General features: G+C 37.8%; 3 protein-coding genes across 6 annotated transcripts; 2 read left to right on the plus strand and 1 right to left on the minus strand.

Moving 5' to 3' along the window:
* Positions 1-154: 154 nt before the first annotated feature.
* LOC103998790 (uncharacterized) lies at positions 155-6,505 on the minus strand. Of its 4 annotated transcripts, XM_065176245.1 has the most exons (8): positions 6,104-6,505; positions 5,853-6,002; positions 5,203-5,379; positions 3,911-4,016; positions 3,574-3,722; positions 3,368-3,466; positions 2,518-2,660; positions 155-2,250 (listed from the first exon to the last, which is right to left on the minus strand). In XM_065176245.1, the coding sequence occupies exons 2-7, from the start codon at positions 5,970-5,972 to the stop codon at positions 2,535-2,537; spliced, it is 777 nt and encodes a 258-aa protein (XP_065032317.1). In that variant the 5' UTR covers positions 5,973-6,002; positions 6,104-6,505; the 3' UTR covers positions 155-2,250; positions 2,518-2,534. The 4 variants fall into 4 exon arrangements, with proteins under 4 accessions (XP_065032317.1, XP_065032314.1, XP_065032322.1 ...); XM_065176242.1 differs by lacking the exon at positions 155-2,250 and having other exon boundaries at positions 2,344-2,660; XM_065176250.1 differs by lacking the exon at positions 155-2,250 and having other exon boundaries at positions 2,344-2,660; positions 5,853-6,031.
* Positions 6,506-6,851: 346 nt separating this feature from the next.
* LOC135672179 (F-box protein At5g50450-like) lies at positions 6,852-7,749 on the plus strand. Its single transcript, XM_065180636.1, has 3 exons — positions 6,852-6,961; positions 7,052-7,214; positions 7,315-7,749. The coding sequence occupies exons 1-3, from the start codon at positions 6,852-6,854 to the stop codon at positions 7,747-7,749; spliced, it is 708 nt and encodes a 235-aa protein (XP_065036708.1).
* A 494-nt stretch (positions 7,750-8,243) lies between these two features.
* On the plus strand, positions 8,244-19,244 carry LOC135658978 (phosphatidate cytidylyltransferase 4, chloroplastic-like). The gene is made up of 7 exons (XM_065176252.1): positions 8,244-8,592; positions 8,684-8,961; positions 10,332-10,522; positions 13,026-13,150; positions 13,935-14,068; positions 18,000-18,115; positions 18,702-19,244. The coding sequence occupies exons 1-7, from the start codon at positions 8,386-8,388 to the stop codon at positions 18,791-18,793; spliced, it is 1,143 nt and encodes a 380-aa protein (XP_065032324.1). The 5' UTR covers positions 8,244-8,385; the 3' UTR covers positions 18,794-19,244.
* Positions 19,245-25,675: the final 6,431 nt, after the last annotated feature.

Here is a 25,675-nt window from a genome sequence, read left to right on the forward strand (position 1 = left end):
TTCAGGTATAATGATTTTGCCATATACTGAATCTTATATATATATATATATATATATATATATATATATATATATATATATATATATATATATATATATATATATATATATATATATATATATATATATATATATATATATATATATGCTTCATTTTAGTTTTTACTTGAAAGCATTATCTGTATTTGACCACTTCAAAACCCCTTATTATGCTCGACTTAAGTCAATTGTTTCCTTATTCCGTCTTAATTACATTTCCTGCTCTATTGAGCATTAAATTTTTTATCTTTTGCCTATTAAGTTTAAAGGATATTTTTCCTAATTTTCAGTCTTTAGATTTGAAGTAGCAATTTTTCCGTTGTCATCATCCTATACCTGCAAAAGGCATCTTGGAATAAAAACTGGTGAAGTATGCAACATAACAAACATATAACTTGAGAACTAAAAACATTCTATGTCGAAATCAATCTAGCTAGTAAAAAAGGACTGAAATACTATTAAGATTTATTATATAGCTTCATGTGGGACTTAAAAACTGAATAGTTGTCAAGGGCATTGCATATGTTTCATTTAAAATTTGTGCCATCTTATTGTTTTCTCTATGATGCGTGGATATTGATTCAACACAATACGAACACCTCGATGCATCACTTTTTCAAAAAGGTAAGAGATGTTACGATATGGCTGATATGTTTAAAATATAATGGCCCATATGACTAATTTTTGTATGAGATATAAATGATAAATTACAAATGGTGTGTGCACGAATCATATTTCCAGGATGAGGATCAGCATGAAAGAAGCCAGTATCAAGTAGTTGCAAAAAGTAGAAAGCCATCAGATGAAAAATGCATAATTCAACAAAAAAAAAAAAGAACATAACAACACTCGAGTTTCAAGGCCTTTCTTGCTTCAACAATCATGCCGTATATAGATGTATCAAAGACACCAAGTTATTTCAAGGATCAAATCATGTTATTTTTAACATTGCTTAAGAATTCAGCTGATATGATTTTTATATTCTACCTATAGCAGAGAGTCATAGACCAAGTTTTTTACTTGATAAAGAAAGCATTTTTTAGTTACTCGGACCTTCTTCAACTGCACATTACATATATAACAAGATGAATGGAAAGATTAGAAACTTGATATAAAAATTATACATCATTTTATAAAATTTCAGTGACTTGCATGAATTTTACCAATGTACAAAAACCACAACCAACAGTCAGTAATTTAGAAATAAGAAATAAAACTGAGTATCTCCTCACATATTTTCTTGTCCATGCCCCGATTGGTATGTTCTATGCCGGTCTGACCAATGATTAAATCAGCCAGCGTAACAAGATTTCAAACATTGGTTCATACAAGTCCATTCATCCACTTTCTTCTGATACATAAATACCACCATTGTATTTCCTGTATTCACCTGGCATTCTCTCAAATATATAAGTAGCCTTAACTCTTTTTAAGTCTAGTTGGTCAAATTAACCCTTTATCTACTTTTATGTGTAAGAAATATTTCTTTCTAGTTTCTATCAGTTACCCAAATAGATACACATAAATGGAACCATAGAGGTTGACATAAGATCAGGGAGGGAGATGGTCAAGGGAAGGCTAGTACTAGTGTTTGTAGCCTTGGGTATCTAGGATTATAGTTTAGAGAAGATCTAGATTTTAAACATAAACATTATATATAATGATAATTTTAACATATTCATTGTTCAACAGCACAATAACAAGAGATTAGATCATATATATGAAAAAATTAGGTGGAAAAAAAGACCCGTTGACCCTATCTATTTCTCTTTTTATAATTCTTGGCCAAGTTGTCCCTTGTAACCCACATTATTTATGGATTTCAATATGGGTGAAAAAAATTAAAATTTTAACTTTATATAGAACCAGATCATCCCAAAAGGTTAGTGTTTGAACCACTGTTGGAATGACCTACAATCAACAAGAATCAATACTCTGAAAATCGGGCACAGTTGTAGTGTCACATGGATTCACATTCAAACCCACAATTCATATGGGTCATGTAGACAGCTACCAGCTCTTTTATTTTACTGTTCCAAGGTCAATTGAAATAACAATAATAAAAATGCTTACCGTTGTAAAGTTCCTTACAAAATATTTTGACCATATGTGCCTTCTTGTATTACTCTTCTCCTACATGTCCCATATCTCTATTTTGTCTCTTTGTGGAATTGGACACTTATTCATGTTTGCTTATCAGATTTTTCATATCTGCATGGATGCAATACAAGCATAGTATTTTCATTGCCAACATACAGTGCATAATATATTCTGTATGCAAATGCATATATTGACAAGGAAACAAAAGTCAAAGGAAGAAAAATATATTAATGGTAGAAATATCAATAATGAGAAAGCACCATGAAATCAAACATGATGTTCATACACAATACCTTGCCTATACTACATGGAAAAAAATTGATAATCATTAGCATAAGATTTGGTAATTGCATGAAATAAATCATTCAACAAAGTAACCTGCTTTAGGTAGCATATCACTCCAATGTTGACCAGTTCCCTACATCACTTTCAGTACTTTGTGATAGTTTCTCTCCATCTATCCACTGGGTGGTAAGAACTTTTCTTGACGTATATTTATGATAAGCCTTCGGTATGACAACCTGAAAAATTATATGTTTCTAGATCAGGTAATCACACATCACATATTAATCATGTAAATAATGGCAACTGTTCAAACAAGAACATCGTCTTACATATCAGTTTAGCAAGGAATGGGAAACCACTACATTTTCACCACATCTTTAAGAAGAAAATTGAGATATAAATATTTTGGTATGTCAGACAATTACCATAGTTTCTTTGGATCAACTATCAAAAAAATTTCTTTGAGAAAGGTTTCACTTGTCAGAAACAAGAAATATCTAGATCATCCTTATTTCACATGAGAATGTTTTCACTAACAAAAGAATATGAAATAAAATGCTAGAAAAAGTGATTCTTGCGGCAGCAGTGGCATAGGTTATAGAATTTCTGGATCATAATGTTTCTGTGGATGAATCTGGCATGCAAGTCCTACTACTGAAAAACACAATCCAATGGCTGGAGAAATGAAATTTACCATTGAAATGTAGGTAGATTAGTGATTATTCTGTTACTGATTATATTATAATGATTTAGAACCACTAGTTGGAAATAAAATGTCAAGATTCCTATATTTGGAGCCAAATTAACAAATTTCCTTTTATCCTGGGGAACCAATGTATACACAACTACAGTTTTTTGTTCGACAAAAACTTGCTTTGTTTAACAAGGAAAAAGATCCTTTACTGAACAGAGTAATAATTGCTTAGTTTTTATAGAAATGTACCTGAGGAAGGTCTTCTCTCATCATTTCAGCAAAGCGAGTTCCATTTTCTCCTTCATTTACATAATCAAGTTCTTCAAAAATGCGGGCAGCCCATTCATCCTCCAAACCAACAATATCAATGGAGATCAGATAGGTCAGAACAAGATACAAATTACGCAATAGTTTCAGCCTTTCAGAAGCAGCAAACCAAGTAGCTGATCAATTACCTGAGGAAATCTTCGCAAAAACAGTCCCAGTTTACGAATAATGAAGAGATCTATGGTGACAGTCTCCAGAACAAAAGGCCGCTGTACTTTGACGGCCACCAACTCGCCAGTTTCTTTTAGGCAACCCTTGTAAACTTGTCCCAGAGATGCTGCATATATAAAGTTTCCTCTCAATAGCTTAGGACCTTATGAATATCAAAAATAATGCTGAAAACAAAGGGGGCGACAAAAAGTCATATGGTAGTATTGCTCCAAGTTACATTTTCAACAAAACACACGATGTAGTACAGCAAAAACATATTCTAAGCTCATTGCCGTAATGTTTAGATGAGATTACCAGCAGCAATTGGGGATGGTGTCAGTTCAGAGTAGATTTTACACCAAGGCTGCCCAAGTTCTTCTTCAATAAGGGCCATCGCAACATCATCTGGAAATGAAGGAACCTTCAAGTACCAAACACGAAACTTCAAATTTAGCAAAGGTAAAAGCATATAATAGATAAGTCATCTTTATTGACCAGAAAGATTAAGGAATGCCCACAAAATAATGGTAATGACTTCCAGAAAAACAATAGGAAAGCAATGGAGAAAACAGCATGTCATATATTAGGATACTGAAAGAAAACCTGGTATAATGTAATTCATTGAACTAAAAATACTATAGTTAATTTTTCATAAGAAAATCACAAAATTATATATATATAAAGAGAGAGAGAGAGAGAGAGAGAGAGAGAGAGAGAGAGAGAGAGTCAAATTAGAATATTCGAGAATCAGATGCATGATCAATGAGGGTTAATTGTATTGAGCTTATCATGCTAAGGAATGAAGCAGAAAATTGGTTTTGAAGAAGTACCAAGGACAAATCGATGCTTAATTGTGTTAGGTATGTGCTTGATGTTTTGATCATATGTTTTATGTTCGACACACGATACTTAACATCTTCATGACAAAGCCGCAACAGCTATAGCTGTATTGCAAGAGTAACACTTCACAATAAATAGGCTGTGATAGACACACAAACAAGGAGTTTCAAGTTATCACCTGTAAATCACCTGTAAGTTAATAGGATATGAATTCGTAGCAAACACTCCGTCCATGAGTGGCCCTTTCATATTTGTGTCCCATCACAAATCACCTTTATGTTAATATAATCTGAATTTATATCAAACACCATCCATGGATGACCCTTTCATACACGTACCTCTCATCATGCATAATAATAGGTCAGCCCAGATATCATTTGTTAATTGACTCATCAACTTGATGAGGGCTGAGCTGCCCACAAAATACTTAAACTCAAGTGAGCAACTTTCGACCCATCTAACCCTATATGGTTCGTAACCCTCACCCCACTTCTGATATAGGATTAAATGGGGGGATCATAAGATATATGCAATTATGTATTGTTAAGAACATAGTGGACAATGTCCAGTGGATTCGACATAAACAAAAATCCTAAGTGCTGCAAAAGCTATATAGTGCAAAATTTAAGAAAAGAACTACATTAGAAATGTCAAATATGACAGAAAAACAATAAGCAGAGCTAGAAGATGATGCCTCCTGTTTGGTAAATAATGACAAGATGCAGCGAGAACAGTGGAGAGATGATTATATGTGGCTATATTTTTACCTCTGCGATCTTCTTGTTAATCAAGTCCCAAGCTAAATGAGACAGAAAGCCACCTGCTACAGACAGCAGCTGTATAATCCGTGTGGAAACATCTCTAGGGCGCTTTCCCCAGTAGGATGCAATTATGTCAGGATCATACACAAGTGGCAATGCTTCATTGCTGTTCACAGCTGGTACCTAAACAAGTATCAGAAACCATCAAGAAGTAAAACTGCATTTTCAAACAAAAGATCTTGATCTTCCTACCAAGTGACTTCAACTCGACTACCTAGTCAAAAGATTGTATCCACACGATTTGACCTGAACAAAGACAATGGACAACTCAAAAGTCATGTCCGCGATGTGAATTTTACCTTTTCGTGTAAACAACTCTGGAGGATACTTAAAATATTGTTAAAATGCAGCAACTAATCCGATCTGAAGACTCACGATTTATAATGAAAATTCAGTCATATAAAGAATTCTTGATGCACCAAATGTCCGATCACTGATATCACCTAAAATATCAGATTGGTCATGCTTCAAGGTTTTGATGGATCTCGCATTAGTTCGCTTGGGCATCAATCAGGTGTTACCAATCTATTAAAGTATTCAAAAGATCGCGCGAATTATGGCATTGCTCCACGCGTCAATTGCAAAAAAACACGTACCTCGACAAGACGAAGCCGGATGTTCTCATCTGCAAACTGAACGTCGGTGAGGTTTTGACTTCGAAGTCCTCTCATCAGCGTGGCCAGCTGCTCGTCCTCCTCCATCTGCTTTCTCACCATCTTTATCTCCTACGACACGTTGCCAAACCTCTTCCAATTTTCCAGGAAACCAGCACAACCTACCCTCAATCAACAAATTCAAAAAAAACAACCAAACTCCCCGAATCCAAAATCCCTAACCGACAACTTACGTTGGAGACGGCACCATTGACGGAACCAAACGAGGCGGACCGAGGAGAAGAGGCAGAATTAGAAGAAGAAGAAGAAGAAACGGCACCACCGGTCGTAGGCTCCGTCGCCACATTGAAGACTCCCGATCGTGGAGACCTAGATCTCAGACGAATTGATCGGCGTCGGAGCGTCCTCTACTGCGGGGCGGCTGTCGCCAAGGGCGAGCGGCGGAAGGGCTCGAAGCCGCACTGGAGGAACTGAGGCGCCGCTTCCATGGAGGAAGGATCGAGAGATCCCGCTCTCTCTTCTCTCTCGATCTCTTGAGAGCGGAGAGGAGACGAGATCTACCCACCTACGTCGGTGTTGCGTTCGCCAGAGACTCGGGAAGACCGACAGTTGCTTTGCTGAAGTCTCTCGAAGCAGAAGCCGGCGTATTTTTGTTTCAATTTAGCGAAGCTTAGCCGTGCAGTCCATACTCCGGAACTCTTATACTAACCTACTCCTGCAACCTGCATTATAAACACAAGTATCAGTTGAATTCAATCGCCACTAGAAAACATCCATGCGGTGGGAGCACTTTTGTTATATTTCACCTCGAGAGCACTCCCCGCGTCCAATTCGGTGTGAACCACATGACATACGTAGATCAGACACGAATAAAGCGTTCCTGTGATACCGATCGGCTTATCCCTAATATAAATAGGATTCGGCGACACTAACTATAAGTAAGCTCTGATCCCATTGGGAAAGACCACCATAACGACAGCAATGGCTACTGACATCGACTCCCTTCCTCAAGACCTCTTGGTGGAGTTCTGCGTTTCCGTCGTCTCCTCCTCCCCCACGCCCCGCAAAGACATCATGCGCCTGCGAGCCACGTAAGTCCTCTTCGCATGTCATCTTTCCGGCAGTGTTTTGTTTTGACGACGAGAATTGCCCATCTTGGTGGTGAATGGATGTACCGGCAGATGCAGGAGATTTCACGAGGCGTCCAAGGCGAGGAAGGTTGGCCAGTGCATGCCCGTGAGGAGAGAGCGTGTGTTTCATTGGCTGGACGCGAAGGGTTACTTCGCCTTCCTCCGGAGCTGCGCTGAGTGCGGCAATCTTGAAGCTAGCCTCTTCCTTGGACTGGTGAGCTCAGACGCCCCGCTCACCTCCTCTTAGCATCAATCTGTTTCAAGAATCTGTGTAGCTGTATCACAGTGATTCCTCTTATCGTGTTGGTTTCTAGGATGAAATTTACAACCGGAGAAGTAAAAGCTTGGGACTGCACCATCTTCACAAGGCAATGAAGGGTGGCCATCGAGTCGCAGCGTACACCCTGGGCATCATCTTGTTGCAAGACCCCGAGACGCAGCCACTCGGCATCAAAACCTTGAACAAACTGGCCGCCATGGATCTTCCCGGTGCTCCTTCCGCCCACGAGAGTTCGATATCCGGAGACGTTCTCATCGCGACGTGCCGAAGGGAGGCAGCCTCGGCCATGAGGGACCTAACTTGGACGAGACTGCACCTGCGCCCCCGGAGGCCCTGCACAAACCGACTGTGTGGAAGAGTAGAAAGGGCCGGCAAAGCGAACCCGTGGTCGGGCGAGGAGAGCTATAGATTCTGCAGCCAGTTGTGTAGGTGGACGCATGAATTGTACAAGTTCTCTGAATTGATTTGATACGGACAACCTATGGAAGCTAACGAGGAGCTCTTGGACATGTTGGCTTTCATTGAATTAAGTCAGGGTGCTAAATTGTTGGATTGGATTCTGATTCCACGTTGGACTTTGACCAGGAACTTATTGATATCTAAAATATTACAAGTTATTAGTACATCTGTGAATTTACACATAATGTCTTTTTGCAGCATAGAATTTGGATTTTTTGTTGTTATTGATCGAGATTTACACACAGAATTTGTCTGTGGCACTCCAATTTCAAGTGTAATTTTACTTACTAATTTAAGATCAATTTGATGGATTTTAGTTAAGTCTCCTGATATGGGAAGTTAGTTAAACGCTGCTTACAAGTCGTGATCGACTCGACGCAATGGTTCGTATGGGGACGGAAACGGGTACCGATACACATTGCGCAGACGGAAACATAAACAAAAACAAAAGGTTTAGGTTTCTAGAAACAAAAACAAGAAGAAAACACAAACAGATCTGCGCCCGGCCCCCGTAACGTAACCCAGAGCGGAAGACGGGGGAGGAGGATAACCTCCTCCACACCTCGGGATCCCGCCGCCCCGCCTCAAATGCCTTCTCGGCTATCGCAACCGCCCTTATTCTGATTCGCTCCTTGACTCTGTTTCGATGGCTGCCACTGCGGCGGCCTTCCTTGAAGTCGACCGCTGCGGCCTCTTCTCCTTGCCCCTCTCCCTCAGCCCCAGATCGTTCCTCCTCCCTCGCCGCCAGCTTCCCGGACTGCGCCTCTTCCATCCCTGCCGTCTCTCCGCTACCTTGGTCCCCTCCAGCAAAGCGGCCTCGAAGTCCGGCTCCCACCGCGAGGACTCTCTTGAGGTGATTCTTGTGCCCTTGCCTCCAACAAAGGTTTCGGATTTGATCACAATTCTTGTGGGGTATCTTTGTATTTATTGGTTCCACGATGCAGGGAGTAGAGGCCGTGGTTGTAGAGCCGAAGGGGAGCCAGGGGATGCAGCTGAGGAAGCGTGTGATCTTTGGCCTCGGCATTGGATTGGGTGCGGGAGGTGTCGTGGTGGCAGGAGGATGGGTGTTCACCGTGGCGCTGGCGGCCGCAGTGTTCGCCGGGGCGAGGGAGTACTTCGAGCTGGTCCGGAGTCGGGGAATTGCTGCAGGGATGACACCGCCGCCAAGATATGTGTCGAGGGTTTGCTCAGTCATCTGTGCTCTCATGCCGATTCTGACACTGTAAGTTCCAAATCTTTAGCGTCTTGTAATTACTTCTTTCCTATAGTGTTTGGAATATAAAAAAATGATTCTTTGGCTGATTTCCTAAGCTGCTAATAACTAAACTTCTATAGTGTGGTGTCTCACTTGATATATCCAAAATTTTGGTTTGGTTAATCTGTTTCAGGTAAAATGATTTTGCCCTATACTGAATCTTTTATATATATGCTTCATTTTAGTTTTTACTTGAATGCATTATCTGTATTTGACCACTTCAAAACCTTATTATGCTGGACTTATTCTATTGTTTCCTTATTCCGTGTTAATTACATTTCCTGCTCTATTTAGCATTAATTTTTTATCTTTTGCCTATAAGTTTAAAGGAGATATTTCCAAATTTTCAGTCTTTAGATTTGAAGTAGCAGTTTTTCCGTGTCATCCTATACCTGCGAAAGGCATCTTGGAATAAAAACTGGTGGAGTATGCGACATAACAAACATATAACTTGAGAACTAAAAACATTCTATGTCAAAATCAATCTAGCTAGTAAAAAGGACTGAAATACTATAAGATTTATATTGCTTCATGTGGGACTTAAAAACTGAATAGTTGTCAAGGGCATTGCATATGTTTCATTTAAAATTTGTGCATCTTATTGTTTTCTCTATGATGCGTGGATATTGATTCAACACAATATGAACACCTCGATGCATCACTTTTTCAAAAAGGTAAGAGATGTTAAGATATGGGTGATATGTTGAAAATATAATGGCCCATATGACTAATTTTCGTATGAGATATAAATGATAAATGACAAAAATTTAACGAGCTGACATTTTCGTCAAGACTGAAGATACATTAATAACTTAATGCCCCTAAGATGCTCAGAAGACTGCATCAACTTATGTAAAATGTGAAAGGCGCATGGAAAAATTATCATTATAGTTTTGTTTACAATAATCAGCATCAAACAACCGTTCTAAAATCAGTTGTTAGTAGGACTAGGATCAATTTTATTTAAAACAAAAACCTCCTAGGAACATCCATAATGTATCCGCAAGTACATCTAATTAGTTTTTTATGTTGATTGCCTTCTAGATTATTACTGTTTTGGTATTTATTGATTCAATCCTTTCTTTGAGTGATAATTAAATTAAAACTTATTTCTCAGTTTGTCATAAACAGCTTTCAAACCCAATAAACAATCAACATTGTTTCTGTTACTAAGTAACGTTGACTGAGTTTTATGCTATAAGTTCTTTTCACCTTAATCATTTTATTAATTGTTTCCAGTACTCTTCTGTCCAAATGATTGTTGAAAATTAAGCATATGCGGCATTTTGCATAACATATCACTGCTTTTTAATTATCTATCTGGTTTATGATGGTAGGTATTTTGGTCACATAGATGTTTCGGTGACATCATCTGCTTTTATTGTTGCAATGGCACTAATACTTCAGAGAGGAAATCCACGATTTGCACAGTTAAGCAGTGCTGTTTTTGGGCTTTTTTACTGTGGTTATCTTCCTTGTTTCTGGATTAAGCTTCGTTGTGGGCTATCAGTTCCTGCATTGAACACGAGTATGTCATTACCCTTTCTTCTTTTTCTTTTTTAAATTCCTTATTTATTACTTTGCTTGAGAATTGTGATCCTGTGTTGTGCTTAACAAGTATCAGCAGCAACCATATTCCATATTTGCACTTTAATGGTCTGCATATTAGAACCACCAGTAATATGAAAGAGCAAGCAAAAATTGCTTCTTGTTAACTTCAAATGTGAATATCCAACAATCTGGTTTATACAACAGGTGCCTCATTGGGCCTCTTTGGTCATGGTTCCTATTAGTAGAAGATGAGGATTATTGTTTGTTTGACTAAATTATAGTGCATGCACCAGTCCTAGTTATGGGCCAAGATATTGCAATCCTACCATCCTGTCTCCATGCTAGCAAGTGTGAGACCACATGACAGGATCCTTGTGTAACAAAATTTATGCATGCTATGTGTCTCGGTGTATATAATTCATTTCCTTGGTATAATATTCACTGATTCACATTGTCATTCACTTGTATATTCAATACACAAAACGACATGATATGTACCTCGAGGCTGTTTCAATATTTGACTGTGACAATACATATTGCAAGTTGTTCCCTTTGCTTATGCTGGCTCCCTAATCCATAATTGATCTAAACCTGGTAAGATTTCAAGGCAGCTTAACCATGTTTCGTATTGTTGCTAACCCAATAGTCATTTATATTAGCTAGATTTACAAGAGAATTTTTTTTCTATTCTTCCACCCTCTTGGTGGATTATTATACTTGGGTTTTCTAGACAATCTATACAGACCAGGGTAAGATATCAAGATTGACTCATAGGGTTTGGTATGTTCAGTACCACATGTTAACTCACTCTCGCCTGACAAGAATTGCAACCTTAAATATTAGAAGAAACAATTTTTGAACTTATGCTGAAACATTTATTTGTGATAACATACACACCAAAAGATAATATATTACACTTATATAACCACAGTAACATCAATCTTTCATGGCTAAACTTTCATAACATTTATTTGTGATAACATCAATCTACCATGAACTAAAATCTTTCATAGCTAAACTTGGATGTGATTTCACGATGGTTGTGTTTCTGTGCTCTACTTGTTGATAATAAATTTTTGACAGTTTATGTATTTCAGAGGTAATTATTATATGGTTATTTTCATTTCCATGTATTTTGATTATGATGTTGATCTTATCTGTGATTTTGATATCTTGGACTCTATCGGCTACCTCACTGTTATGTCAACCCCACCATAGACTACTTGTCCATCATGAAATTGGTATACTATTGATCTATATTTGAGGTTAGCAAAACATATTACTATGTAAGGTAGTATGTCAGTAAAGGGCAGGAGGTTTATCATATGAGTTAACTGAGATTACAAAAATCTATTGAATAGAGATGACCAATCTTACATCCACCACGTTATGCATGAACTAGTGAAATTCATTATCAAGAGGGAGAACACATGTAACATAACCAGCTACTGAAGGACTACAGCAACAAAAAGAAACCAAGGTCACAATCATTCGGGGCCTGCTCCATTGATCTTTTCTAGCTATGTTGGTGTAAGCTCATGAGATCGGACAGAGTTTTATGCAAGTTGTCAGCTGGTTAACACAATTCTCCTTTTTATAGTCTTGAGACTGGTATTGAAAAGTTTCAATAATAAGCATGCACAAGCAGAACTAGGGGAACTAATTGATGGGGTTCAACTATAATTGGTCATGCAGAAGATAAACCTAGTTATTCTGTAAACAGAGTTGGAATTTGTGGTGTAACTTTGTGAGGCTACATGGAGTAGTTCTCTTAGCTATTTGACAAGTTTACTCCCATTTAAAGCAACAAGGATTTGAATACAAATTAGACGATTATGTATTGTTCTGTTGCATTTCTTCTAATGCCCCAGTAGTTCCATACTGAGGATTAATGGTGGCTAGATTAATGCTTGAGACTAGATAGTCCTACTGCATAAAACTTGGGTTTAAGTATTTTGGAAGGTGTGAGTTCTAGACTTATCTATAAGGTTCGGTGTAAACAGACCTATTACTATGCATGTGTAAGTGAGCCAAAGTACGAAAATGCTACTCATAGATGATATGAGAGAAATATCACAATGTGGAGCTACTATTGAGCCATGAGCCTTACATACCACCTACTAGGAAATGATTTTGGTATGTAAATTAGGTCTTGACAAGGATGTTAAGTCCTTATTAGATAAACATCTCATTAGTCCTATATTGGAAGTTGATGATAGGTTGAATTTGTATATAACACTGGATGAGTCTTCTACTAATAACATGGGCTACAATTATTTGGGACACATGATTTTAGGTCCCATCATATCTCGGTGGCCAGGGAGGGATTTTTAATTTTCCGAATGCTTTTTTTTTTTGTTGGGGGTTGGGGATAGGGTTGCTGGTGGGAGCCTAATTGTATTTTTGTTATATCTAAACTCTTCTGATTATTTGTTAAATATTTTGCAATTTGTTTACTTTTTTTTTATCTGTTTTGGCAGAATTAGGACATGTATGGCCAGTTTTTCTTGGTGGGCAAGCTCATTGGACAGTTGGACTTGTTGCAACCTTGATATCTATCAGCAGCATAATTGCAGCAGACACATTTTCATTTTTAGGTGGAAGGGTAATTTTTTGAACTTGTGAAACATAACTAGATTGATTATGTTAATGCATATTTTTGCATTGGTTGGTAGTTGCATACTGTATGATTACATCTTGCTGGTCATATTAAAACTGTATTCTAGTCAGCACTTCATTTGTACATTGACTAAGCTGAAATTTAGTAGTGAACAGTTTTCTGTCTATATTAGACTTACATTTAGTTAACTATTTCTCTAATTTCTTATGCTAGCTATATTTTTGGTTAATATCTTATTGGAGCCAATCAACATTATTTTTCTCTTTTTTAATCTTATTTTGCTGTCTTACCTTCTTGATGAGACAAATGTTTCATTGTCTTTTTTGAATTTGTTTCTTGCATCAATCGAAATAAAAAATAAAAAAAACTCTTAGTGTTATGAAATGAAAGTAATAAATAAATCTCGATGCTGTACTGTATGAAATAAAAGTAAGAAATTGTGCAGCAAGAATTCCATAAAGTGGATGGACTTGTTACAATTCATGAAGTGTTATATGAAGTACAAACTCAAAGGCGATGTCATCCTTTTCTTTTATAGATGTTTCTTAATGAACACTTCTGTATGGAATCATCTCATTTTCTTGCCATATTTGAGGATGGGAAAGATTATTTATGGTATATCCTATGTTAATTTTAGTATGTTCACTTCCTTTGATATGTCAAATCACTGGAAGGCAGAAAACAAGAGCTATTATGTTTGGTATAACATTCTTGCTTATTATTTTAAGAGGCTACAAGGATGATAGATGTATTTTGTTGCAATTTCTAGGCATTTGGTCGGACACCCCTTACTCATATTAGTCCTAAGAAGACTTTGGAGGGAGTTTTTGCTGGTCTAACTGGCTGTATAGTGACTGCCGTGCTGCTGTCGAAGATTCTATGCTGGCCAAGAACATTATTAAGGTACCTACTGAGAAAGCACATAAATTGATGATACACTAGTTTATTGATTTTCTTATTATATACTTGATACCTTTTTTGTACATCTGCAAGCTGGCTCGTCTCGAGCATGCTCCAATTCTAGTTTAACAATGCCATTTATGGCTTTATGTGCATTCGAAAATGGAGATCTGGCTTCCTTTATTGCAGTCGACTGCCTTGTTGCTTTGATTATTGTTGTTGACTTGTTCAATTCTAGAGGTACATGCATATTTTTGTTCAACTCTCATATACGTTATTGCAATGAGCTGATAATTACTGAGATTGTGGATGTCCTTTCCTTTGTTATGTGCACTGTTAGATGGAATTCATATTGCTGAATAAGGGGTACTATTAAGTCGATAAGCACGTTTAGTCCAAGAGTAGGGCAAAATCATGAGTGGTCCACCCAAAATATATAATTCCTCGTGGGTCCATTTGTCCCAAGAGGTCTCGACTCCCTTGCTCAGGGTACTTATAAGAACGTTCAATACAATATCAGTGAGGAGCAGGGAACCAACTATCATGAGGCAAGACCTCTACCCTTAGTGGCACCTTTTCGGGTACACCCTAAAATTGCAAAATCATACAAAGCACACTCTAAAGCAGACAATTCTTCATGGACCCATGTATTGGTACTGACGAGGGCAAATGATGACTTATCAACAGTGGTGTATAAATGACATTAGTATCCGAAACAAAGTATAGAAGTCCCTCAAATCTGTAAACAAGGTGTTCGATGTAATGCTTGTGTATGTTTGTGTCTTTCTTTTTTGTTCATGCTTTGCATAGCATGCAGATAGCTTGTTGTAAGCTTGACAGCCTCATTTTGGTTGGTTTTTATGATCGTTTTAGTCCTGTAAACGCAGGTTGTGTGCAGTCGTCGTGCAGAGGCTAAACTACTAAACTACACAAAAAATAGATCATCTAAATAGTCGTTTTGGGATTTTTTAGCTCCGCAAAGTGGTGCGGAGTGTCAGCCAATGCATCACTCGAGAACTACCCACGTGGCGCATGGCTGGATGGGCTTTTGGGGTAGTGTTTAAAGCTAGTTCTCTGCCTTGTTTCGCAATAGTATCATGGGCACTTATGAAGACTTTTGGTCATGGCAGACCATCTTGAACCCTTTGTCGCGTGACTATTCAAAATTTGTAAAGTCTATATTTATAATTTACCAGTGATTTAAAAAGGTGCTCGGGCGCTCGCCTAGGCGTTCGGGAGAGGCGAGGCGAGGCCCGAGCGCCTCGCTTCACTTTCAGGCGGCGCGCTTTAAAGAGGCGTCGCTTGGGCGCTCGCCTAAGCCCAGGCGTTGGGCGCTTCGGGCGAGCGCCTGGGTTAAACCAGGCGACCGAACCAGCGTTTTAGGTCTAGTTCGGTCTCCGGTGCTTTAGTTGGTTTAATCGAACCAACTAAAGCACCGATATCAACTGTCGCTGCCCAACCCTAACCTTGCTCGTTGCCGCTGTCGCTCCCGCTCCCGCTGCTCGCCGCTGTCGCTGCTCGCTACTGCTGCCGCTATCGCCGCTCCTGATCCCGCTCCCGCTGCTCGCCGCTCCCGCTCCCACTCTCGCTGCCTCCTTACACTCCCTCTCCCGCTCCCGCTGTCGCTGTCGCTTCCTCTTTTCTCAGTTAGCACCCCCTTGCACTCCTCTTCCTTCTTCTTCTTCTGTATATCGTTAACAGTATACAGTATACCGTTAACAGTATACTAATAATAGTATTTGTATTTATTAGATTAATAATATATTATTTTGATTTTATATCTTAGATTTTCTTAATTTAATAGCATATTTTTATTTAAAATTTTAAATAATTATATTTATTAATTATATTATATATTTTTATATTTTAGTGCCTCGCTTCGCTCGGGCGAGCGCCTAGCGCCTCGACCGTTTTTTGTCCTTGGCACCTAGCGCTTTTTAAATCACTGTAATTTACATAGCCTATCAAGTGTTTCCTGAAATGTCTACTTGTGGGATCACAAGTTAAACGTTTCCTTTAACCTGTCTTCTCTTTTGCAGGTCCTTAAGGGACCATAAGAGGTTTCGGGGAGGCTGACCCTTTGTGGACATACACGTAAGAGTGTCGCACGACCTAGGCAAAACCACTTAAGTCTGTGACAGATAGTACAAGAGATTTTGGGGAGGTTTGCGGACGGACATGCAAGGGTGTCGCATGACTTAGGCCAACTAAGTTCGTGATAGATGGTATCGGAGTGGGACAAACACACCTAGGAACACTTGGCATGCAATTGTGGGGGACCTAGCGGGGTTGCGTTGAGGGCAACCAGCATGTGTGACCGTTTGGGGAAACATGCGTACAGATGTAGGAAAAAGAGTCACTCAAATGACCAAGCATCCATAAAGCTTAATGGATCGAGTGAGCAGCGATGAGTCGTCGCATGATCTTACATGAGGTAATGCATTGGTGGACGCATTGCACAATCAAGTGGGGGAGCAACCCTAGACAACACCAAACGAAGGCATACTTAGAGCCAATGTAAAGATCGGAGTCAACAGAGGGCTAACTCATGGAATGGTGGGCACAAGGGTCATCTTCAACTCAATGCTAACCGAGGAGTACAGCAACTTAGGTGGAACTTGGTGATGTGCCTAAGCTGTATGAACAGAGTCAATGTAGAAGACGGAACATAGAACAGAGGCACGAAGTTTTCCTTGGACAAAGGTTAATGACATGAACTCTTGCAGAGGCAAGAGGGAAATCATGTCGTTCCATGAGCCCTTCGTTCTAATGGAGCGGACTTATCTTGCATGGTGCCAAAGTCGAATGAAGCTTCGAGGTAGATGCAACATCCACAAAGGCTTCGATGAGGACGTCAAAGGAATAATGGGGGAAAATGTCATGGACAAATCTGTAAACAAGGTGTTCGATGTAATGCTTGTGTATGTCTATGTCTTTTGGTTTTGTTCATGCTTTATACAGAATGTAGAGGGCTTACAGTAGGCTTGACAGCCCCATTTTAGTTGGCTTTTTTGGTCGTTTCAGTCCTGTAAATGCAAGTTGTGTGCAGTCGTTGCACAAAGGCAAAACTACTAAAAAAATAGGCCATCCAAACAGTCATTTTAGGGGTTTTCTAGCTTCGCAGAGTGGTATAGGGTGTAATTTGTATAGTTTATCAAATGTTTGCTGAAATGTCTACTTGTAAGATCCGAGTTAAATGCCTTCTTTAACCGTCTTCTCTTTTGCAGGTCCTTAAGGGACCATAAGAGGTTTCGGGGAGTGACCCTTTATGGATGGACATGTTAGGGTGCTACACGACTTAGGCAAAACTAGCTAAGTCCATGACAGCATGTTGGTACTTATGAGGGCAAATAATGACTTATCAACAGTGATGTGTAAATGACATTGGTATCTGGAACAAAGTATAGAATTCCCTCAAACATTCCTGCTACTAGTTGTTGGTTCACAATTTTCCAGAATATTTCCATATATAACTTTAACCTAAACTTTTTCTTCTGTTGTAAAGTTACATTTGGTCATCTCACTTGGCTGTAATTTGTAAAATAATAATTTTGATCGTACTTAGTCGCTTAATTGTGTAAATTTTGTGGTTTTAGAAGTTGGAACATATCACTAATATTGTCTTTTTCTAAGAGAATGTTCGCAGATTAGTGTCATTGTCATCGTGGCTTTTTCTAAAAGAACATATCCAGTTCATCAAGACAAATTAGTGTCAAGCAAGGTTCACAGAATTGTGGATGGCTTTGGGATCAACCATAGGATTTATGATTAGAATCAGTAAATATTAGCTAGATCAAAATGTTGTTACTTGGCAAAGGCACTTCTGTACTGTGATCTTGTTATTTTTTTGCACCCCTTGGATTCATCGTCTTACTTTTACAGTTTCTTTTGTGGAAATATGTTGTAGTGTGCTAACACTTTCTGTTGTTATCAGTGCTTCAGCTTTTGGAGTTCTAAACTTCACAGGGTCTTTGTTCGGTGATCTGATCGAGTCCATGATCAAACGTGATGCTGGTGTCAAAGATTCTGGATCACTCATTCCTGGACATGGTATGCTTCTTTCCTAAAATTTTGATGGATGCATGAGCATATTGTTGATGATCACATCGGTTTTAGTAATCAGATTAGATATACTGATGGTGCATCAGTCACTTGATAACTAACACAACCCATATCAGGAATAGTAAAACCTTGGACTATGTGTTGGTCACTTCCATCTTTTACAAAATTGTACTCCTTGCTGAATAACATTTGAGGCCGATGTTTCCAAAAAAGTTTGTTGTTGATTGGTGTAATTACAAAACTGTGCAATGAGGTGTAATTTCTATAGATCCTGGTGTTCAGATATCAAAAACATTAAGATTGAAATGATTTGCTGGATACACCTGCTGCTAGTTCCTTGCCTTTCTTCAATTTTCTAATTGCCATTCCATGTTTTCTGTCGCTTAGAGAGTCTCAGTTGCTGTCATTTGAACCCATTATTATAAAGATCTTGAACAACTAAAAGGAAAGAAGTAATCCTTCAATATGATTGACACTTTTTTTCTCTTGTTATGCTTAGTGTGTACATCATGCAACTAAGCTCGCAATTTATACAGAATACTTGGAAACTATTTAAAGTTTCTTATATGTGCAGGAGGTATTCTTGATAGGTGCGACAGCTATGTGTTCACCGGTGCACTTTGTTACTCCTTTGTCAAGATTGTGTTACCACTCCTTGGTGTTTAAATCATCAAAACTCGGTTGCGGCTGAATGTTCCAAGTTTTAGATCTGCCTGGATTAGTATTGCCTGAACATGACTAATCGACACCTGCGGAAAAGGATGGAGAAGGAAGAGAGGTGACACTCTCCAGGAAATCAAAGACGTGAGACCGGCAAAAGGGAAAGAAATTTTAAGCCCTGTTCTTGAAATATATGCATTGTTTAGGTCAAAGGGAAAATGGCTCAGCTACAAACAGGGCGTTTTGATCTCACATAATACATTGTTTAGGATCAAAGTGTAGTGCTTGTTCATGATCTCTGTATCACCTCAGTTATCGAAGTTGAGATCTGAAACAATGTATATAGTTTTCTTCCAGCAGAAAAATTCATGATGTTGATGAAATGTAGTCAAAAATACGTGATGCAAACACAGCATGATTGCCACTAGAAGCAATTATTTATACACTCGATTCCTCACCATCTCGAGCACTAGCGTGCAATACAATAGGAACCTGTTTTGCCCTTATTCTTTGTATGTTAGGGCTTGAAATTAGATTGGTATACAAAGACTGGTATGCAAACCGCTTGAAGTTAGATTGTGATATCATCCCAGTTAGGGCTTGGAACCTGTTTTGCCTTATTCTTTGGATGTTGCTGTCATTGTTGTTCAACATCGTTCGTCTATTCTCTTTGACACAACTTTTTTCATTTTTCTTCTTCCTCTTCTTCACTCCGTCTTTTTTTTTTTGTTCCTTCATCTTCCTCTGACACACAGTGCATCGAAACAATGATCATTCATTTTTTATTATTATCCATAAAAAGAATTAAGTTAATTGTATTAGATTATATGATTTTATCTAATTAGGTAATATGTTATAGATATGATTGGATCTTGATTATGATTATCGACTAATAGAAAGGAAGTCTAATTATGATAGGATTACTTAGGAGATGATCTTGATGGGAGGAACTCTTTTAATTACAGGACATCTTAGGGACAAAACAATGATAAGAAGAGAGAAAAATAAGAGTTTAGTTCTCTGCATCACTATAACTTTCATATATGTACACTTGATATGCATCATAAATTTGATCTATCGTTATTTGATTTTAATTTATGACATTAAAGTTTTTGCATAAGAGTCATATAATCACGGTTTTTATGCTTATCAGAGATATGTCTTGAAATCAAATATTTTAAATCATAAAAGTATTTTAAATATATTTTATATTTAGATCAGTTTATTAGTATCCTTTGCTTGCAAAAAAAGTGTTATTCAATTTTGATTTACGATACTTAAACAATCCGTGTGTGTTGTCGATCTGCTTTCCTATCTAGTCCGTCATATCATCTACTTGAGAGTGATGCAAGATTCCTCGTATTTGATCGATTGACCACTATCCATAACTTACTATTAGCGATAGCATTATTGAGGGCAGTAATCTCTGGAGGTTGCCAACCCAATTGCGGGCAACGGTTGCATACGTAACGGAAGCGTCATGGGGTGCGACAACCGATGGCAACCACATGCATGGTTGCTTGTGTGGAATAGCTTTGCAACAATCAGCCCACCTTGGTCGCAAGTGGCTACAGCAGTGCTGCTACGTGTGGCGACTGCAGTAAAGCCGCTGCCTACAACGGCTACGACGACTACAACAACACTACTACGTGTAGTGACTATGGCAACTATAGCAGCACTGTTGCTTGCAACGGCTGTAACGATATTTGCTAGTCGTGACTCGCATCAATTGGACGTCAAAAGCTAACGGATACACTAGGAGAAAGCATGGGCGTAGTCGTGCTCTCGACAACCCTCGTTGTGGCCTTTGAGCGATGTGTGCACACAACCACACATGGGCACGGTGACACAGCACCACACGATGACCTCCACACCGTGACCGAAAAGGTCGCCAGTCATTAGTATAAGGGCAACCGTCGATCATCGGTTGGCAATATAAGGATAGCCACCGCCTTAAGCCATGCACAAGCAGTGACTGCATACTGTAGCAGCCACATGCCCTGTGCAATGACGTCAAAAAAAGAAAGAATTAGGGCTTTTTTTTTGAAATTATACTTTTGCCCTTATAAATCCTTTTAATTCAAATTTATATTTTGTTTAATGGTTCTACCCAAATTATATAATTTTATTATATATCCTAAGCAAAATTATAATTTTACTATTCAAAAATTAAAATTTTCTAACTAATTCAATTATAAAATTAGCTAATTTAATTTTTTTAATCAAATATTTTGATCGGACTTGATCATGATTATATTTTGGCTTCTTGAATAAATGAAACTAAAATAAGCTGACTAATATATATGTTTTGAAAGAATCAAGATTAAAGTAATGAAAGACTATATAAAATTGAATCATAAATTATTTATGTTTTTAAATGCTATATAAACTCATAAAAAAATTTCATAATAAAGCGTTACTTTTATGACAAAAAAGATCATATGAAAAAAAGGATAATAAGGTTTTGGTTTTAAAGGGAAATATACAAACTTGACATTCATATGATTCAAATCAAATGTAACAGAAGTCCTTATCTAATACTTAGTAGGTTAATACTAACACTTCAACTTATGTTATCAATAATAGAGATTTACTTAAATACTAAAACTAAAAAAATATGAAATATTTATTATTATAGGAATTCATCTTAAAGCGACAATAGTTAGTACTGATAGCTTAGGAGATGATTTATCTAATATTATGTTTTTATAATTCTAGAAGGGGTTAAGGTTGATTTTAACCTTGTGGTTTTGGTTATAGAACTCTTAAACCCTTCATGGTTTACTCGTATCTAAAATAACCTCTATATTTTTAAAAATATAATATATAAGTCTCTCTCATCAAGTTTGAGTTAACAAATATTAGAGTCTGCTTACATGACATGCTGACTCATAATAAATCATTAATATAATGATACGTATAATTTAGTATTAAGATCTATTTTAGCCCTTGTAATTTTAGCCATTACTTTTATGGTTTACTAGTGTTTGAAATAACTCCTATATTTTTAAAGATGTAATATATAAGTCTCTCTCATTAAGTCTGAGTTAACAAACATTAGGGTCTGCTTACGTGATATACTAACTCATAGTAAACCATTAATATAATGATACATATAATTTAATTAAAAGAATTAAAATCTCCATTAATGGCGGGAGAAGGTGTCGTCATAGAAGTGACTACGAAAGCACCGAGTTGCCTAGTAGGGCGTTGTACATATGCAGTCATTTTTTATAGTACTTGAGCTTCCTCATTATGCCCAAATATTAGATCGACTTTGATATCAAATGTTATGACTTGAGTCTAATGCGCTAACTAACCAATAACTCTCATTTGGTTTAACCACTAACCAATGTGGTACTAATTGGGAGTGTTATACTACCTGTACCTCTCCACCTTCGTCCGTTGCTATGACCTCCACCGCTTCCTCTTCCTTAATAAGCTGCTCGGGGAGAGCGAGTGGGTGCGGGAGGTATGGACTAGTTCAATCGCTTCTTTTGCTTGCTCTCCATCTTCGTGATGTCGTGCTTCACGAGGGAGGTGGCTTATAAGGTATGATGATACTCGTCGGGATTGAAACGAGTGTCATTCGTAATGATGAGCAACAGAGTGGTGGGCGACATGGTGGCATGCGCCCTGACGTCCCATAGATCTATCATTTATAATAGTCGTGTGTGAAAGATAAAAAAAAAAAAAAAAAGTTTAGTTCTTCTTATGTATTGACATCGTTTTAGCTTTCAAATCCGTACACATTAGATAAAGATACAAAGGCATGAAAAACATCGAAAGTTACGTATCGTAAATTTGATTTATCATTATTTAATTTTAATTTTTAATAATAAATTTTTTTATACATTAATAATATAATCATAATTTTTATGTTTAAAATTACACGTCAATAAAACCACTTGAAATCGATCCATTTAAATCATTACATTAATCGGCATATATGAACAAGCATTCGGAGATCACAATGGGCGAATGGCTTGAGATCAGTACACCCTATCGGCACTTCTTCTTCTTCTCAGCCTCCACGACGACGACTGTTACCGATAACAACGGTGCGGAGGAGGTGACGACCTCGCAACAATCGTCTTCCAAATCACGTCCTTCTTGTCTCGTCTTGCCTGCCTAGCAGCCGCCAACGACAAGCTCGGAGAAGAACAATGGCACCCACTGCAGGAAGCCAAGAAGGAGGCGGCCCCACCGACACTGTGCAATCCATGACGCGGTGGTGTGCAACTCTGGATTTGGTCACAAACAGCATTGACCCCAAAACAAACGACAAAAATCTCATGTCCCGATCTAAACGTGCAGAAGAAAAGTAACGTACTCGACCGATTCATGCATCCATACAATTCTTCTTTCGGTGTGTTGGAAGATCGCAGGGACTTCAACCAGTGAGGTTTTTACTGCCGGTAGGTGAGATCGAGTCAAGATGGGCGTTCAGAAGGAAAACAAACACAGGAGGTAATTCCCATCTTCCTCCCAATCTGATGTTACTGTGTGTGTTGGTATAGACAGACATCCAATTCCGATCGATGCTAAAAAATATCAGGATTTTATAATATTTAATTGATCGTAATTCTGTATATCTCGTTGGGAATTCATCATAAAATCGATTTGTTCTCGAATATCTCTAACAATTTTCCAAATTAATTCCACGGGAACATATAATTCTTCTTCAAGAAAATGATATCTTGCGACAAATAATTTAAATTTATATTTTGATAAATAATTTAATATTCTGATAATGTAAATTAAAATAAGATCGATGTGTTGTTGCTAATGAAAATAGTTTAAAAAGATATCTCTCTCGTCGGATATAAAATCTAATATATTTTGATCGCAAACGAAATTTATTTTCGTAACTCGAATCCTGATCTCTTATATCATAAAAGAATAAGATTGAGAACAAAGGAATAAACATTAAGAAATGAGTATCAAACCTATTGTTAGTGGTTGGAAGAGAGATTTTTTATCACAGGCATGATTACCAGCATTCAGAAATCATCATATCTACATCCTGTTGTCCACAGGAGATGCACAGGGGAAGAACTCAACCACCTTCTTGCTTTGGGGGGCCAAACCAGAGGAACAAATCATCCAACTCTGATAGTCAATACAGACGAAATGGTGTGTGAAGTAAAGTAAAACTGGTGATTTTAGAGAAATGGAGAAGAGATGATGATGATGATGAGAAAATATTCTCAAGACACAACAGATTCATCAATTAATACAGAAACCTACTTGCAACTTTCACAGATTCAGGACCACACAAGCACATCTACTAGGAGAATAATCCTCTACACTTTGGCACAGCCACAATAAGAAGCAGAAAAATTCGATTTCTCTAAAGCAAAAGGCTACAAGCACTGGAATTTTTCCATAAAGTTCAGATTGTCCACAGGTTTCTCCATTGAGAAAAGAAGATGTAACTAAAAACATGATGGGGACAACATATTCGGTGCCCAATTCACAAAGTAATGCTGTTCCACACAAATCTTTCGTAAAGAGTATGGATGCTAGATACCAATCTTTGTACTGATGTGTAGTGAAATCAATTGATGGTCCATTGCCAACAGGCAACTATTTCGATGTAGGTTTACAAACTTATGGAGACATAAAAAGGGAAAACATACAGAAATATGATAGTGCAATGTCATAAAATCAACATGATAGTGTTGAAAGAAAAGCTTATGTACACCAAAAGAAATTTTGAAGAGTGGGACACATAAAGATAGAAAAAGACAGGCACCTACATAGAAAAAGACAGGCTGTATCCCCACAGGAATAATTCGATCTTTATCTCCATGACTAATCTACCCAAGCATATGTTTAACATGGACACGTTTTACACAGAAGAACAATGTTATCTGTAAAACCGGTGCATCGTGAAGCAATACCAGAATACTAAACAGAAACAGCACACAAACTCTATATCAAATTTTTCAGAAAGTGATGTTTTTGTGTTCCCTTGTGGAAAAGAAATTTAGTATATATCGACAGGGCTGACCCATCAACAGTCATTGTTTTCGGAAAAGTTTTCATGTCCATGATTAGTCAATACAAACAGTAGGGACACCCGAGTTAAACAGCTTTACTGAAAGAGGCAGTCAACTGAGAAGCAATGATTGACAAGCAACCTTTTTATTAATATCAGGTCACACTGTTCGATAACTATACATTCTTGCGGCTAATGTCCTAATTCTATTTGAAGAAATAAAGCTGCATGAACTATAAAAGCAGAAAAAACAAAGGCTAAATGATAATGCAGAGTCCTACAATTGATAATGACAGAAAGCATAACTAAATCACAAGAAAGTGTGGTAACGAATGTTGAGGATGGTTTTTAACGAAGGTTGTTTGCCCACAGTAATATAATTTTTGTTTCACTTGCGAAGCTATTGAGTGTTGAGATGAAATGTTTAACGGGTAACAGTGATCCACACAGGTCACAGAAAGATGGATCAGATTCAACCTTAGGCAATAAACTAGAATTGAAGGACTTGTTTTCTCAGTACAGCCACATCGAGCATGTCCACTGTTGTTGACAACTTAACCAAGAAAGTGTACTGGGTGGAAGCAAACATAAGACAGGAGCAAAAACTGGTATATAGTCAATATGTTCTCACTCTAGTCGGATGAGGAAAATAAGCAATTATATAAAAGTCATAGATGGACATCACAAATGTCAAAGCAATACTGACCCGAACTATAGGAAACTGAAATTTTCTCGCATAAGAACAGATCTAATTGCTCAAATACCCAATCTATAAGTTATCATAATCAAAACCTGTTAAACATGACATCAACCTTCAAAAATAATTCATGACACTTGACATGATGGCTACATGAAAAGACGAATTTGACTCCGAATGTGATAGT

This window comes from Musa acuminata, chromosome BXJ1-4, assembly GCF_036884655.1.
Source record: "Musa acuminata AAA Group cultivar baxijiao chromosome BXJ1-4, Cavendish_Baxijiao_AAA, whole genome shotgun sequence".
NCBI classification, from domain to species: Eukaryota; Viridiplantae; Streptophyta; class Magnoliopsida; order Zingiberales; family Musaceae; genus Musa; species Musa acuminata.

Coding starts and splice junctions, on each gene's coding strand:
- LOC135672179 (XM_065180636.1), top strand. CDS start 6,852: ATGGCTACTGACATCGACTCCCTTCCTCAAGACCTCTTGGTGGAGTTC. Junction 6,962..7,051: donor ATCATGCGCCTGCGAGCCAC/GTAAGTCCTCTT, acceptor ATGTACCGGCAG/ATGCAGGAGATTTCACGAGG. Junction 7,215..7,314: donor CTAGCCTCTTCCTTGGACTG/GTGAGCTCAGAC, acceptor GTTGGTTTCTAG/GATGAAATTTACAACCGGAG.
- LOC103998790 (XM_065176245.1), bottom strand. CDS start 5,972: ATGGTGAGAAAGCAGATGGAGGAGGACGAGCAGCTGGCCACGCTGATG. Junction 5,380..5,852: donor TCCGGCTTCGTCTTGTCGAG/GTACGTGTTTTT, acceptor ATACTTGTTTAG/GTACCAGCTGTGAACAGCAA. Junction 4,017..5,202: donor TTAACAAGAAGATCGCAGAG/GTAAAAATATAG, acceptor TGGTACTTGAAG/GTTCCTTCATTTCCAGATGA.
- LOC135658978 (XM_065176252.1), top strand. CDS start 8,386: ATGGCTGCCACTGCGGCGGCCTTCCTTGAAGTCGACCGCTGCGGCCTC. Junction 13,151..13,934: donor TTTCATTTTTAGGTGGAAGG/GTAATTTTTTGA, acceptor TGCAATTTCTAG/GCATTTGGTCGGACACCCCT. Junction 14,069..17,999: donor TGGCCAAGAACATTATTAAG/GTACCTACTGAG, acceptor TGTTGTTATCAG/TGCTTCAGCTTTTGGAGTTC.